Source organism: Cervus canadensis, chromosome 19, assembly GCF_019320065.1.
Source record: "Cervus canadensis isolate Bull #8, Minnesota chromosome 19, ASM1932006v1, whole genome shotgun sequence".
Classification (NCBI taxonomy): domain Eukaryota; kingdom Metazoa; phylum Chordata; class Mammalia; order Artiodactyla; family Cervidae; genus Cervus; species Cervus canadensis.
Window position 1 is genome coordinate 7,084,873 of NC_057404.1, and position 14,604 is coordinate 7,099,476.

General features: G+C 35.6%; 1 protein-coding gene across 5 annotated transcripts in view; it reads right to left on the reverse strand.

Annotated features, from left to right (window-relative positions):
* Positions 1-14,604, reverse strand: part of N4BP2 (NEDD4 binding protein 2) — a 68,106-nt gene that overhangs the window by 45,289 nt on the left and 8,213 nt on the right. For 2 of the 5 annotated variants that reach the window (XR_006263747.1, XM_043438527.1), the window contains exons 1-3: positions 8,541-8,629; positions 6,341-6,680; positions 1,293-2,433 (exon numbers count right to left, since the gene is read on the reverse strand). Coding sequence is in view for 4 of the 5 variants with exons in the window: in XM_043438527.1 (XP_043294462.1) it covers positions 1,293-2,433; positions 6,341-6,566 (1,367 nt within the window). In the remaining variant the exon portion in view is untranslated. Of the gene's footprint in view, positions 1-1,292; positions 2,434-3,829; positions 3,923-6,340; positions 6,681-8,540; positions 8,630-14,604 lie in introns of those variants that run through there. The other 3 variants (XM_043438530.1, XM_043438531.1, XM_043438529.1) reach the window with 3 other exon arrangements.

The window sequence follows — 14,604 nt, forward strand, 5'->3', positions numbered from 1 at the left end:
CCTTGGGCACAACAGCTTAACACTGTGGTCCACTCTCTCTGAGAAAACTCAGCTGCCTATCTCTGCACTTCCCAGTTATTTCTCTGTTTTCATTCAAATGTTAGCAAGCTCCAACCTTTGTGACAAGCATTTCTTTCTCTTCCCAGTCTGTGACTGTAGCTGCTTCTGGCTCTAAGGCCTCTGAAACCTACTTCTTCAAACCTGTGTCACAGCTCTATTACCTTTTAAGGTACCCCCTTTTGTTTCAATCTTTCACAAAATGAAGTATCATAATTGACTGTATTATCTATATTATTATTTCCTCTTCTTGTGGTCATTAAATCTAAGAGAAAGCTTACGTCTATAGAAGAATATATTTATAAATACATGAGTAGAATATGTGAAAATTTATTGGAAGATAAATCCAGACTAAGAAAGGACATTTAAAAAACAACTGAAAATGAGCCTATCAAGGTATACATGAGTATTCCCAAAGACTAGATATACCTAGGATCAAATAGAAAAGACTCAGCTGAGAACAGCAAACCATGAGAGAAAACAAATAAAACTTAGAAGGAAAAGGGGAAAACTGGCAAATAAAATAAATTAGATGTAAATATTCTGGAATTTAAAGAAGAGGATTGAAGAAACTTTGAAAACAACACCCTTTAGCAAGTATCACTGAAAGTATAACGAAGTTGCCTCTAACCCTGACTGTGGTCTCTCAGACCAAGACATCCACAATATATCAACTACAAAAAGCATACAGATGGGATACACAAGACAGAACAACTGAGGGTACCGCATTTGCAAGAAAAAAAAATCACTGAAAATTTGAAGTTCTCTGATTACCAATGGTTCATCCTATGTTCTCTTCCTTCAAATTATACATTTCTAAACCTTATTTAACAACATGCTACAATTCCAAATTTCCAACTACCAGCAGAATTCTTGTTACGACTTCCTTGAATTCAAAATCAATTATGACCCTTTATCTATATAATCAAAGCTGAATTCATCTTTCTCCCACTCAAATTAGTTCTCTTCCACATGAACTTATTTCGTTTGATTTTACAAGCTCACAATCTTGAAATCATCTTTAATTTTTTTCTTCTATTCTGTCTCTCAAAATTATATTCTAAAACAAAAGAATTCAATAAAAACTTCTGGAGAAAACAGTGCTATTAGCTACAAAGTTAGAAAAAATTAGTAAACATCTCTATGAAGTAAAGACATTTCACATATTCAAGCTGTTAGAAAATATTCAAGTTCACACATTACACTCATTTTTTAAACTCAATTAAACCTCATACCTTGCCAAAAAAGATTTTCCTGATCCTGGAAGGCCTCTGAGAAGAACGAGAACTAGTCCAACATAAGATGATGTCTTCTTTCTTACAACCTGAGAAACTGGAGTTTCTTGTACCTGATAAGCACTTGTTCCCTCTTTACTTCTCCATACCTTTGTTGGGGAAGTATGAGAAATAACTGGGGGTGGAAATGTGTAGTTGACAGGCCTCCAGTGTGCAGCTGTTGTTACAACAGGAGCTACAAAGCCATGGTTTGTTTGAAAGAGGTCAAAAGCAGGAATCATTGGGTTCCACATTGGTGGAGGGGGAGGAGGAGGCAGCAGTAGAGGGAGGGGGGTGAGTACTGGGCAGTAATTCACATCCTTCCCCTTTGGTGGCAGTTCAGTATGTTTGTGTGGCTGGAAACTGAATTCTTCAGAAGGTACAAAAACATCAGCGACAGGCGTAGATTTCTGATCTCCACCTGTACCTATTAAACCAAGCCCTGGATTTTGGACAGCAAGGTTTAGAGGAGCCTGAAGCTCATTGGCATCCAAATCTACAGGGGTTTGAGAGAACTGAGTCTTAACACACTCAGATTCTGAAAGCTCTCTCTGAATTTGGTTCCTGCCATCCATCACACTATCATTATCTGCATTTAAAGAACTACTGAGATGAGAATCTTCCAATGCCAATGTGTTATCTTTTGTAAAACTTTTGGACCCATTTGAAACTGAATGTGAAGTTAAGGAATTTGAACTTAATGCAGAGACAGAATGCTCTAAATTTTCACTGTTCAAATCCATATTTTGGGTAGAAAGAATGGGAGTCATATTACTTGAATCTGAACTTATAAATGAACTCGGGTCACTAAAATTATTAACATCTTGCAAAGGCAAAAATGAGTATGCTTGGTTATCAGGAGAAGAGTTCAATTTCTCAAAAGCATTTTGTATTAAGGAATCTAAGTCTTCAGTTAGCTGCATGTCCAAAAATGAATCCATTTTTGAATCTTCACTCTCTTCTTCTGGAGGACACTTTTCCATTATTTCACATTCCACTGCATTTACTTGTTTCTCAGAAGCAACAGAGGTTTTTGAAGACGATTCTTCTATCTTAGCATCAGTGGCTGATAATTCTAATAGACAATCCATGGCATTTTCAACTGTACAACAATAAGAACAACAATAACAATAAAATATATCTATATGGATTGAAAATAGTAAAATATAATTTAATTAAAATTCACATAAAATTATACTGACTTTACATTGAATGAAATGTCAAGAAATTTATAAATATTCAAGTCATTTTTAACTTAACACTTTACTAATATTTAAGTCTGTATAGTGAAAGGTTTGAATAATGGAGACATGCAATGTTGTTACCTTCAGACAAACAGTAATAAACTAGGCCAATAAATTGCCATCAAGTAGATATTCTCTGATGAATTTATTGAGTAAAAGAAAAATATCTGGAACTGTATACTTTAGGGTTGTTTATAAAGATCCTAAAACCAGTTGATTTAATCAACAAATACTTACCTACTACATGCTATTTTAAGTATGAAGTATTCTATTTATTAATAAGTATTCTAATAAATCTAATTTGTTTATATGGTCCATACTATGAATTTCACTTAACACAAAAAATATGCATGAGCATGTACTACATATCAGACATACTTTATACAAAGATGAATAGGATATAGTTTTTACTATACTCAAAGGATTTTCGCAGTCTAATGGAAACAACTGAAGATGTTAGGAAACAATTATACTATAATATAGATTAAATACTGCACACTCTTAATAATATACAAATGTTTAAGCAGCCTTATAGGAAAGTAAGGAAAGATTTCACATGATGTGATATGTAAACTGGGAGTTGAAAATCAAAAAGAAACTTGTCAATACAGAAGGGAAAGGCAAACCCAGTCCTGGAAACACACAGCATGTTTAAGCTATTGACTTTCTTGGAATGCGAGTACACAGTAATATGGCAGATTAGAGAAGGAGATAAAAATGGAAAGGGAAATCAAGTAAAACTGGGACGGGTCCTCTATTTCATGGTAAGAAATACTAATTTTATTTTCTAAGGGAACTTGAAGGGAAACTACCTGTCATAGCATTTGGGCTAGATGTTTTGTTGTCTCACTGAATCTTCAAATGATACTACAAGCTATAGTATTCCCAGCACAGAGAGAAAGACAATGAAGTTTAGAAAGTACATTAACTTAGCCCAAGTCACACAGATAATAAGTGTCAGAGTCAGGACTGGTGTGTCGACTCCAATGCTGAGCTCTTTCCATTATAACATAAATACAGAGAAATTACAATTGTTAAGCATCTGAAATCTGAGGCTTTTTCATATTATTTTTGTGTATTATCTGAAGGAAGATAAATGTGGAAACAGCACAGCACAGTAAGTAAAAGCTCTGGCCGGGAATCAGAATGACATTTAAATCCCTACTTGCTGGCATGAACACTTTGAACAAGTTAGTTAACTTTCCTAAGCTTTGATTTTCTCATTTGCAATGTGTGGATAACAAAAGTACCTACCTCATAGGGCTGTTGTGAGGATTAAATGAGATAATCCATGAAAAAGGGCTGTGCACAAGGGCTGGCACTTAGTAAGCACCCAATTAGTGTTCCCTTAAGAAGAAAAACAAAGAGGGGTTGGAGGGGGCAAGCCTGGCAGAGAGACCAGTTAGAAGACTATAGCAATAAACACGGAAAAAAGGGAAAAAAAAAAAAGGGAGGGGAAAGCAAATATAAGAAGAATTTCTAAGGAAAAACTACATGATAGAAAAATCACAAAAGATCAACCAAAAAAATTAATGTGTATATAATAAAAAACAGTATATGTAAAAAGAAGTAAAAGATCAAACTATATACATAAAACACCGAAGTTTCTACAGTGTTGAGAAAAACTAAAACAATGGAAAACACATCAACAATTCACACAATACAAGAACTAATAAACAATCATACATAAAAAAGTTAAAATTTCTCTTTATCTTAAAAAAAAAAAAAACCAACCATGAAAGAAAAGGTAAAACCTTATTCCTAAAATCTTAAAAGAATACCACTCAATGCTGATAAGGCTGTAGTGAAACCCTTATACAGAGCTAGTGTCATTACAAATTGGCACATCTTTATTGTATAAGGTAAATTCATTCTTTAATTAATTTTTATTGGAGTGTAGTTGACCTACAACGTTGGTCACAGTTTTTGCTATAGGGCAAGCGCAGCAGTCACACATGTACACACACCCACTCTCTATTTAATCCTTCTCCAGCCCAGGCCCTTCCAGGGTACTGAGAAGACTCCCCTGCGCTGCACAGCACATCTTTATCAGTTACTATTTCACATGGAGCAGTGTGTGTATATGTCAACTAAGTCTCCGAATTTATCCATCCCCCCGCCTGCACCTCTGGTAACCATATGCCACACCTCTTTAGTAGGCGATTCAGCACTATGTTTCCAAGAGCCAAAAACTGTCCTTACCCTGTGATAGAAGCAATCGGAATTGGGAGAAAGCCAAAAGACGGAAAAGGTTATTCATACCAAGATGTTCTTTGCAATATTAATAATTAAATAAATTAGAGCATAATAACCCAATAGAATATTAGAAAGCTATTAAAAAATATAAAGACTGCAGCCAAACTGAAAAAAAATGATTGTATTAGGTTAAGTTTTAAAAGTAAAATATACAACATCATAAATGTTATTATTCAAACTACTCAAAACATTAGTATTTATGAACAAGGTATAGAGAAGATCCTGGAAAAGAAAAATGTTTTTTGTTAGGATGTAAAGGTAACATACTGATATCTTCCTTGTACTTCTTCACTGCTATTAGTGTATGTGCAAAAGTAAATTTTAAACACACCAAAATTAGGAAATATATGTTGAAGCCACAAGTAACACTGTAAACTCTATTTCTGAGCATCATGTAGACTGCTGAAAACTGGTTTTCTGCATACGTAACAGGACAGGTAAGATAGGCTCACATTACAGACTGTGGAATGTGAAAAAAAAACCAAAAAACTGAAGTTTACCCCATTACCAAAATTCCCCAAACCTAGAATAATTTTACTTACACTAATCATGGCCAACAGCAATACTAAACATCAATATTTAACTTACTCATCCATTTAAATTTGATAGTTTCCCCTGTCTGCAAACATATATCTAAACAATTTATTACAAATCATTAATAATTTACTACACTGAAGACTTTATCAAAACAAAACAAAAACTCAATCCTTACTGAAAAAGTCCTGTGAGGTATATACTATTATTTTTCTCTTTAACATATAAGAAAACTGAAACCCAGAGAGGTTAAGAGGTAGAGCTGGAAAATCAACCTAGTTTTCTTGACTCCAAAGCCAATTTAAAATCACACTGATCTGTTAGCCTCAACTCTTAATCAGCTCTCATTTCCATAATTATAATTACCTTTCCACTCAATAAATATTTACTGAGGTCCAAGCCAGTCGTTTGGTTATTTAGGAGCTGGAGATACAGCAGTACAACAAAACAGTTTTTTAAATCCCTCTCTTTATAGAGTACTCTAGGTCAGCGGCTCTCAACTGGGAATGATTTTCCCCAGGGAACATAAGATGATATATAGAGGCATTTTTAATTGTTACAACTGCGGGGGCGGGATAGGGGATGTGCCACTGGCATCTAATGGGTACAGGCCAGAGATGTTGCTGAACATCCTATGATGCCCAGGAAAGTCATTCACAACAAAGAATTATCTGGTCCAAAATGTCAATAATGCCAACCTTTTCGAGAGGGAAAATAAAAAGAAATAAAACATAAAAGATGAAATCTACACATACATTCTATACCTAGAACTATACATTTCTTGAAAGAAGAAACGATGTTTTATTCTTCTTTATATCCCTCATAATACTAAACTTAGTACCTTACCCACAGCAGATATTCAAGAAGTGATGAACAAAATAGAAATAACGTAGTCATTTTCTATATTACTACTGGTAATATAGCACATAAAACCTTTTTATAAAATGCAAAGGGTTCAAACTAAACTTTTCTCACCTTTGAAATCACATTCAGAAAGCATCAAATACACTACATCAGGATCCAGATCAGAAAACATCTCTGAGACACTGGTGAAGAGTTCTTCCTGATCAACCTCTGTCTCATACACGGAAGGAAGAGTAGTGGCTGGCTCCTCATGACTAGTAACACTGGATACAACTTCCTTAGAGTTTGTGGTCTTCCGAAAAGGATTTCCCCCAAGATTTTTCCTTCTCCTTGGCATTCTGACTTCCAAAACTAAAATGTTTCCCTTTTCTTATTTAAGATGTTTGATATTTAAGTCATACCTCAAAGAAAATAGGGTTAAATATCTTGCACAATCCAGTAGTAAAAGGACCTAAAATAGAAAGCAAGTTGAAACACTCAGACTATAGTTAATAGTTTCAGATCTAAAACTGGAATGACATCTTTATTTAACTCTAAGAAAGTACCATCAACTCTGGTGGGCACCAAAGCCCAAGAGCAGTCAATTTCCCTCTCCAAAATATTCAAGTTTTTCAGGATTGACCATGTTAAAAATTAAGATATTGACAAATGTAATATAGTTTCAGAATGGTGAGTACACTATTTTAGCACAATCACTTCATTTAAAAAAACAACAACACAATATTCATAATGAGGATGCCTACTGAACACCTATTTGGATGTCCAACAGGCATCATAAACGTCACATGTCCAAAACTGAGCTCCTTATCACATACTTCACACTTGTTCTTCCCAGTCTTTCCCATCTCAGTTAAGGTGACTCTATCCTTCCAGCTGCTCAGGTCAAAAATCTTGGAATAATTCTTGACTCCTCTCATCCCACATCCAATTAGTAAGCTAATTTTCTCAATGCAACCCTCAAAATGTATCCAGAATATGATCATTCCTCACCATTTCCATGGCTACAACAGTCTTGCCTGGATTAGTATAAAAGTCTCTTAACCTCCTTGCTTCCACCCTTGCCCCTTCAGTCTACTGAGCACAACAACTAGAGTGACTCAGTTAAACCACAGGTCAGATCACACCTCTCTTCTGCTAAACTATCCACCAGGTCCCCATTACACTCATAATAAAGTCAGGACCCTTAGAATGGCCTACAACCCAGACATTTTTACTTTGGTGCAGTCATCCCTATTCCTCTCTCCCTTGCTCATGTCACTCGAGCCATACTTCACCTTGTCCGTCACACATCAGTCATGCTCCATCTTAGAACTTTTATATTTGGTCCCTTCTGCTTCCCTGGTGGCTCAGAGGTCAAAGTGTCTGCCTGCAGTGCAGGAGACCTGGGTTCGATCCCTGAGTCGGGAAGGTCCTCTGGAGAAAGAAATGGCAACCCACTCCAGTATTCTTGCCTGGAGAATCCCATGGAGGGAGGAGCCTGGTAGGCCACAGTCCATGGGGTCGCAAAGAGTCGGACACGACTGAGCGACTTCACTTCACTTCACCTAAACTACTATTATCCCAGGTATCTAAAAGATGTCTTTCCTATCATTACTTAATTGTTACCTTCTCAGAAGTCAGGTGTCCAACACCATTTATCCTTCTTTCCTTACTTGAATTCTCTCCATAAAACTTACCTTCTAAAATAGTATATGTGTTTCATCCACTTGTTTTATTTATTACCCATATTCCAGCAAAGTGTAAGCTCCACAAGGGCAACGACTCATAGATCTGGAGAATTCTGACAATCTACTTGCTTTCTCCGCTTGGATCTATCTAATGAACAATTCAAATGTAACAGGATCTAAAACCAACTGTCTGATATTTTCTCTGAAACCTGCTCTAAACATTTGGTCTGGCTATAGTCATCCTCCATCTGTATTCCTGTCTCCTAAATGGTCTCCCTCTTTCTACACCTCTTATCCCCTACAGTCTATTTTCAATACACCAGCCAAAACGATCTTCATACAACGTAAGTCAGAACGAGTCACAGTATGCTTTAATTCTCATCTGGCTCTCCATATCACTCACAGTGAAAGCTAAATTTCTTACTATGGCCCACTTCCACTTTTGGCCTTTAACATACTTTTTCCCAAGATACTTACATTGCTAACTCTTTCACCCCTTCAACTCTTTGTTCAAGTACCACATTCAATGATTTCTTCCTTGATTATCTAATTTAAAGTCATATTCCCCACTTTTTCTTTCCCAATCTCCCTTTTCTGTTAACCACCCATTGCCCTTAACACCTTCTACATTCCATAAAATTTACCTTTTAATTAAATTTATTGTGTCATAGCTCTCTCCATCTTCCAGGACTGCAATCTCAATATGGCAGCCACCAGCCACATGTGCCTATTTGAATTTAAATTAGTTAAAATTAAGTAAAATTACATTTTATATATAAATATCAGATAAAGTAGATTTTAGAGCAAAAAAAAATCAGCAAAGATAGAGAACACTATATAATTATAAAGGATCAGTCTGACAAGAATTCAGAGCAACCCTAAATGTGTAGACACCAAACAGAGCTACTAAATTAAGTGAAACAAAAATTGACAAAATTGAAAGGAGAAATAGACAAGCTTATAATTATAGTTAGAGACTTCAACACCCCTCTCTCAATAAGAGTAAATAGACATAAGATCAGCAAGGATACAGAAGAACTCACTAACCATCATTTAAGGATCTAATCAACACTTATACACTCCATTCAACAACAGCAGAATGCATATCCTTTTCAAGAACCCAAATAACATATACCAAAATAGACCATATCCTAGACTGTAAAACAAACCTCAACAAACTTGAAAGAACTGAAATCATATAAAGTATGTTCTCTGACCACAATGAAATCAAACTCAAAGTCAATAACAAAAAAGATTACAAAAATCTCCAAACACTTAGAACGTAAGTAATAGACTAAATAATCTATGGGTCAAAGAGGAAGTCTAAAGGAAAATTTTAAAATACAGAAAAATGAATGAAAATGAAAATACACCATATCAAAATTTGTAAGACACAGCTAAAGCAGCAATGGCAAAAATTTATAGCAAATTTAAAACTATAAATTCATACATTAGAAAAGATGAAAAGTCTCAAATCAATGATTTAACTTTCCACTACAAGAACCTAGAAAAAGAACAGCAAAATAAACCCAAAGCCAGTAGAAGGAAGAGAATAATAAAGACCAGAGCAGAAATGAATAAAACTGAAAAGAGAAAAACAATCACTCTAGACCCTGCAGACATCAAAAGACTTAGAGAATACTACGAACCAGCGTATATACAGAAGTCTGACATCTTATATGAAATATTTATTTCTCAAAAAACACAAATTATCATAACTCACCTAACAGGAAATAGATAAAAGCCCTATGATTTTTAACGAAATTTAATTCACAATTTACAAATTCCCAAAAAAGAAATTTCAGGCCTAAATACCTTCAATGGAGAAGTCTACCATATATAGTCTCTTTCAAAAATAGAAGAAGGAACACTTCTTAATTCATTTTATCAAGTCAGTACTGTTACCCTGATACCAAAATCAGACAAAGCAGTACCAGAAAAAAAAACTACAAACCAATATCCTTCATGAATACAGGCATAAAAATCCTTAGAAAATATTACAAACAGAAATCAGCAATTTATTTTAAAAGAATTATACACCATTATTAAATGAGGTTTATCCCAGAGATACAAGGCTTCTTCATTATTCAAAAATCAGTATAACGCATTATATTAATAGGCTAATGAAGAAAAACCTTAGTTGCATGAATAAATGAAGGAAAAAAGTGACAAAATTCAATACCCATTCATGATAAAAACTACCCAAAAAATAGGAATATATGAGAACTTCCTCAAAACCTTACAGATTACATTTCATTTAATAGTAAAATACTGTATGCTTTCATCCTAAGATTGAGAACAAAGCAAGATGTCCACTCTCACCACTCTTAAGAAATACAATGCTGGAAGTTCTAGCCTGTGAAGTAAAGGAAGGAAAGGAAATAAAAGATATACAGATTCAAAAGGAAAAAATAAAACTTTCCTATTTGTAAATAACATAGCTATCTATGTGGAAAAAATCCCAAGGAATCAACAAAATCTCCAACATGAGTTCAGCAAAGGATGCAAGATAAATACACAAAAGCAACTGTATTTATATATTCTACTAATGAATACATGAATCTTGTGATTAAAAATACAACATTATTCACAAATGCTCAAATAATGAAATATTCTGAATAAATCTAAGAAAACATGTATAAGACATATGCTAGAAATACAAAATAGTGATGAAAATTTTTGAAAAAATAGATGAATGGATTTATGAGCTGTTAGATTCAATATAGTAAAGATGTCAATTTTTCTCAAATTGACATACAGTTTAGCACAATTCCTATCAAAACCCCAGCAAGAATTTTTGTGGATATGGACAAGATTATTCCTAAATTTAAATGGAAAGACAAAGGAACTAGAACAGTTCAAACAATTTTGAAAGAGTAAAAAGATTCAGTTGCTTCCATTTTAAGACTTACTATAAAGCTACACTTATCAAAACTATATGGTATCAGTGGAGGGACAGGCATACAGATCTGACAACACATAGAGATTAGGAAACAGAAGAGACCTACATGAATATGCCCAACTGACATCTGACAAAAATGCAAAAGCGATTCAATGGAGAAAATATAACCTTTCAACAAATAGAACTTTCAACAAATGGAACAAATAGACACCCACAGATAGAAAAAGAAAAACCTTGGCCTAAGTCTCACACTTTATTTAAAAAAAAAACAACAACAACTCAAAATGGATCAAGGACTTAAATCCATAGTACTATAAAACTTTTAGGAAAAAAAAGAAAATCTTAAGGATGTAGGGCTAGGCAAAAACACCAAAAGTATGTTCCATAAAAGGAAAAACTGATTAAACTGTACTTTATCCAAACTTAAAACTTTTACTCTGGGAACAATCTTGTTAAGAGTATAAAAAGAAAAACAACAGACTGAAAGAAATTATTTGCATATCATGCATCTGACAAAGAACTAGTATCCAAAATATATAAACAAACTTTATCAAAACTCAAAGTAAAAAAAACAAAAACCAAGTAATTCAACTAGAAAGTGTGGGGAGCGGGGGGGATTTCACCAAAAGGATATACAGATGGCACACAGGTACATAAAGAATTTCAATATTAGCCATTAAGTAGATGCAATTTAAAACTACAATGAGATATTATAATACTTACACATCTATTAAGTTAGCAAATATAAATAATAATGACAGTAGGAAATCCTGGCAAGGATACAGAGAAATAGGATGGCTCCTATGCTGCTGATAGGAATGTAAAATGATAAAACCACTCCGGACAGCAGTCTGGCAGTTTCTTAAACTAAATCTGCAACTACCATACAATTAAGTAATTGCACTTATGGACATTTCTAAGAAATGGAAAATTATGTTTACCCAAAAACCTGTACATAAATATTTGCAGCAGCTTTATTTATTATAACCAGAAACCAGAAAACAATTCAGATGTCCTTCAATGGGTACACAGTTAAACACACTATGTTACTTCCATCCCATGGAGTTAATAGTCAGCAATAAAAAGAAACCTACAATTGGCACACAAGACCTGGATGAAATTGCAGAGAATTAGGCTGAGTAAAAAAAGCCCATGCAAAAGGCTATGTATTGAATGATCCCTATTTGCTTAACATTCTTGAAATGACAGAAATATAGAAATAGAGAACAGATTAACAGTTGCCAAAGGTTAAGGAGGAGGAAGGAAGAGGGAGTAGTGGATGTGGCTATGAAAAGGAAATTTGAGGGATTTTTGTAGTGACAGAAATGTCCTATATCTTGACTGTATTAATATCAATACCCTGGTTGAGATGCCATAAGTCATTTTGCACATGTTTCTTTCACTGGGGGAAGTGGGTGAAGAGCACAGATTTCTCTGTGTTATTTATTACAACTGCATGTGACTCTCAGTTCAGGAGCTCACTCGTGTCTGACTCTTTGCAACCCCATGGACTGCAGCACAACTGGCCTCCCTGTCCAGCACCAATTACCGGAGCTCGCTCAAACTCATGTCCATCACATCAGTGACGCCATCCAACCGTTTCATCTTCTGTCGTCCCCTTCTCCTCCTGCCTTCAATCTTTCCCAGGATCAGGGTCTTTTCAAATGAGTCAGTTCTTTGCATCAGGTGGCCAAAGTACTGAAGTTTCAGCTTCAGCATCAGTCCTTCCAATAAATGTTCAGGACTGATTTCCTTTAGGACTGTGGTAAGATCTCCTTGCAGTTCAAGGGACTTTGAAGAGTCTTCTCCAACACCACATTCAAAAGCATCAATTCTTTGGTGCTCAACTTTTTTTATTTATTTATTTATTTATTTTTATTAGTTGGAGGCTAATTACTTCACAACATTTCAGTGGGTTTTGTCATACATTGATATGAATCAGCCATAGATTTACACGTATTCCCCATCCCGATTCCCCCTCCCACCTCCCTCTCCACCCGATTCCTCTGTGTCTTCCCAGTGCACCAGGCCCGAGCACTTGTCTCATGCATCCCACCTGGGCTGGGGATCTGTTTCACCATAGATAGTATACATGCTTAGACAGCATATTTTAAAGCAGAGACATTACTTTGCCAACAAAGGTCCACCTAGTCAAAGCTATTGTTTTTCCAGTAGTCATGTGTGGATGTGAGAGTTGGACTATAAAAAAAAGTTGACGCTATGGAAAACAGTGTGGAGATTCCTTAAAAAACTGGAAATAGAACTGCCATATGACCCAGCAATCCCACTTCTGGGCATACACACTGAGGAAACCAGATCTGAAAGAGACACGTGCACCCCAGTGTTCATCGCAGCACTGTTTATAATAGCCAGGACATGGAAGCAACCTAGATGCCCATCAGCAGACGAATGGATAAGGAAGCTGTGGTACATATACACCATGGAATATTACTCAGCCGTTAAAAAGAATTCATTTGAACCAGTTCTAATGAGATGGATGAAACTGGAGCCCATTATACAGAGTGAAGTAAGCCAGAAAGATAAAGAACATTACAGCATACTAACACATATATATGGAATTTAGAAAGATGGTAACAATAACCCTATATGCAAAACAGAAAAAGAGACACAGAAATACAGAACAGACTTTTGAACTCTGTGGGAAAAGGTGAGGGTGGGATGTTTCAAAAGAACAGCATGTATACTATCTATGGTGAAACAGATCACCAGCCCAGGTGGGATACATGAGACAAGTGTTCTGGCCTGGTGCACTGGGAAGACCCGGAGGAATTGGGTGGAGAGGGAGGTGGGAGGGGGGATCGGGATGGGGAATACGTGTAACTCTATGGCTGATTCATATCAATGTATGACAAAACCCACTGAAATGTTGTGAAGTAATTAGCCTCCAACTAATAAAAAATTAAAAAAAAAATAAAATAAAATAAAATATGCTGTCTAGGTTGGTCATAGCTTTTCTTTCAAGAAGCAAGCATCTTTTAATTTCATGGCTGCAGTCACCATCTGCAGTGATTTTGGAGCCCAAAAAAATAAAGTCTCTGTTTCCATTGTTTCCCCATCTACTTGCCATGAAGTGATGGAACCAGATGCCGTGATCTTAGTTTTCTGAATGTTGAGTTTTAAGCCAACTTTTTCACTCTCCTCTTTCACTTTCATCAAGAGGCTCTTCAGTTCTTCTTCGCTTTCTGCCATAAGGGTGGTGTCGTCTGCATATGTGAGGTTACTGATATTTCTCCCAGCAATCTTGATTCCAGCTTGTTTTTCATCCAACCCAGCATTTCACATGATGTACTCTGCATGTAAGTTAAATAAGCAACGTGACAATATACAGCCTTGATGTATTCCTTTCCCAATTTGGAACCAGTCTGTTGTTCTATGTTCAGTTCTAACTGTTGCTTCCTGACCTGCATACAGATTTCTCAGGAGGCAGGGAAGGTGGTCTGGTATTCCCATCTCTTGAAGAATTTTCCACAGTTTATTGTGATCCACACAGTCAAAGGCTTTGGCATAGTCAATAAAGCAAAAATAGATGTTTTTCTGAACTCTCTTGCTTTTTCGATGATCCAGCAGAAGTTGGCAATTTGATCTCTGGTTCCTCTGCCTTTTCTAAATCCAGCTTGAAATCTGGAAGTTCACGGTTCCCGTACTGTTGAAGCCTGGCTTGGAGAATTCTGAGCATTACTTTGGTAGCATGTGAGATGAGTGCAACTATGCAGTAGTTTGAACATTCTTTGGCATTGCCCTTCTTTGGGATTGGAATGAAACCTGACCTTTTCCAGTCCTGTGGC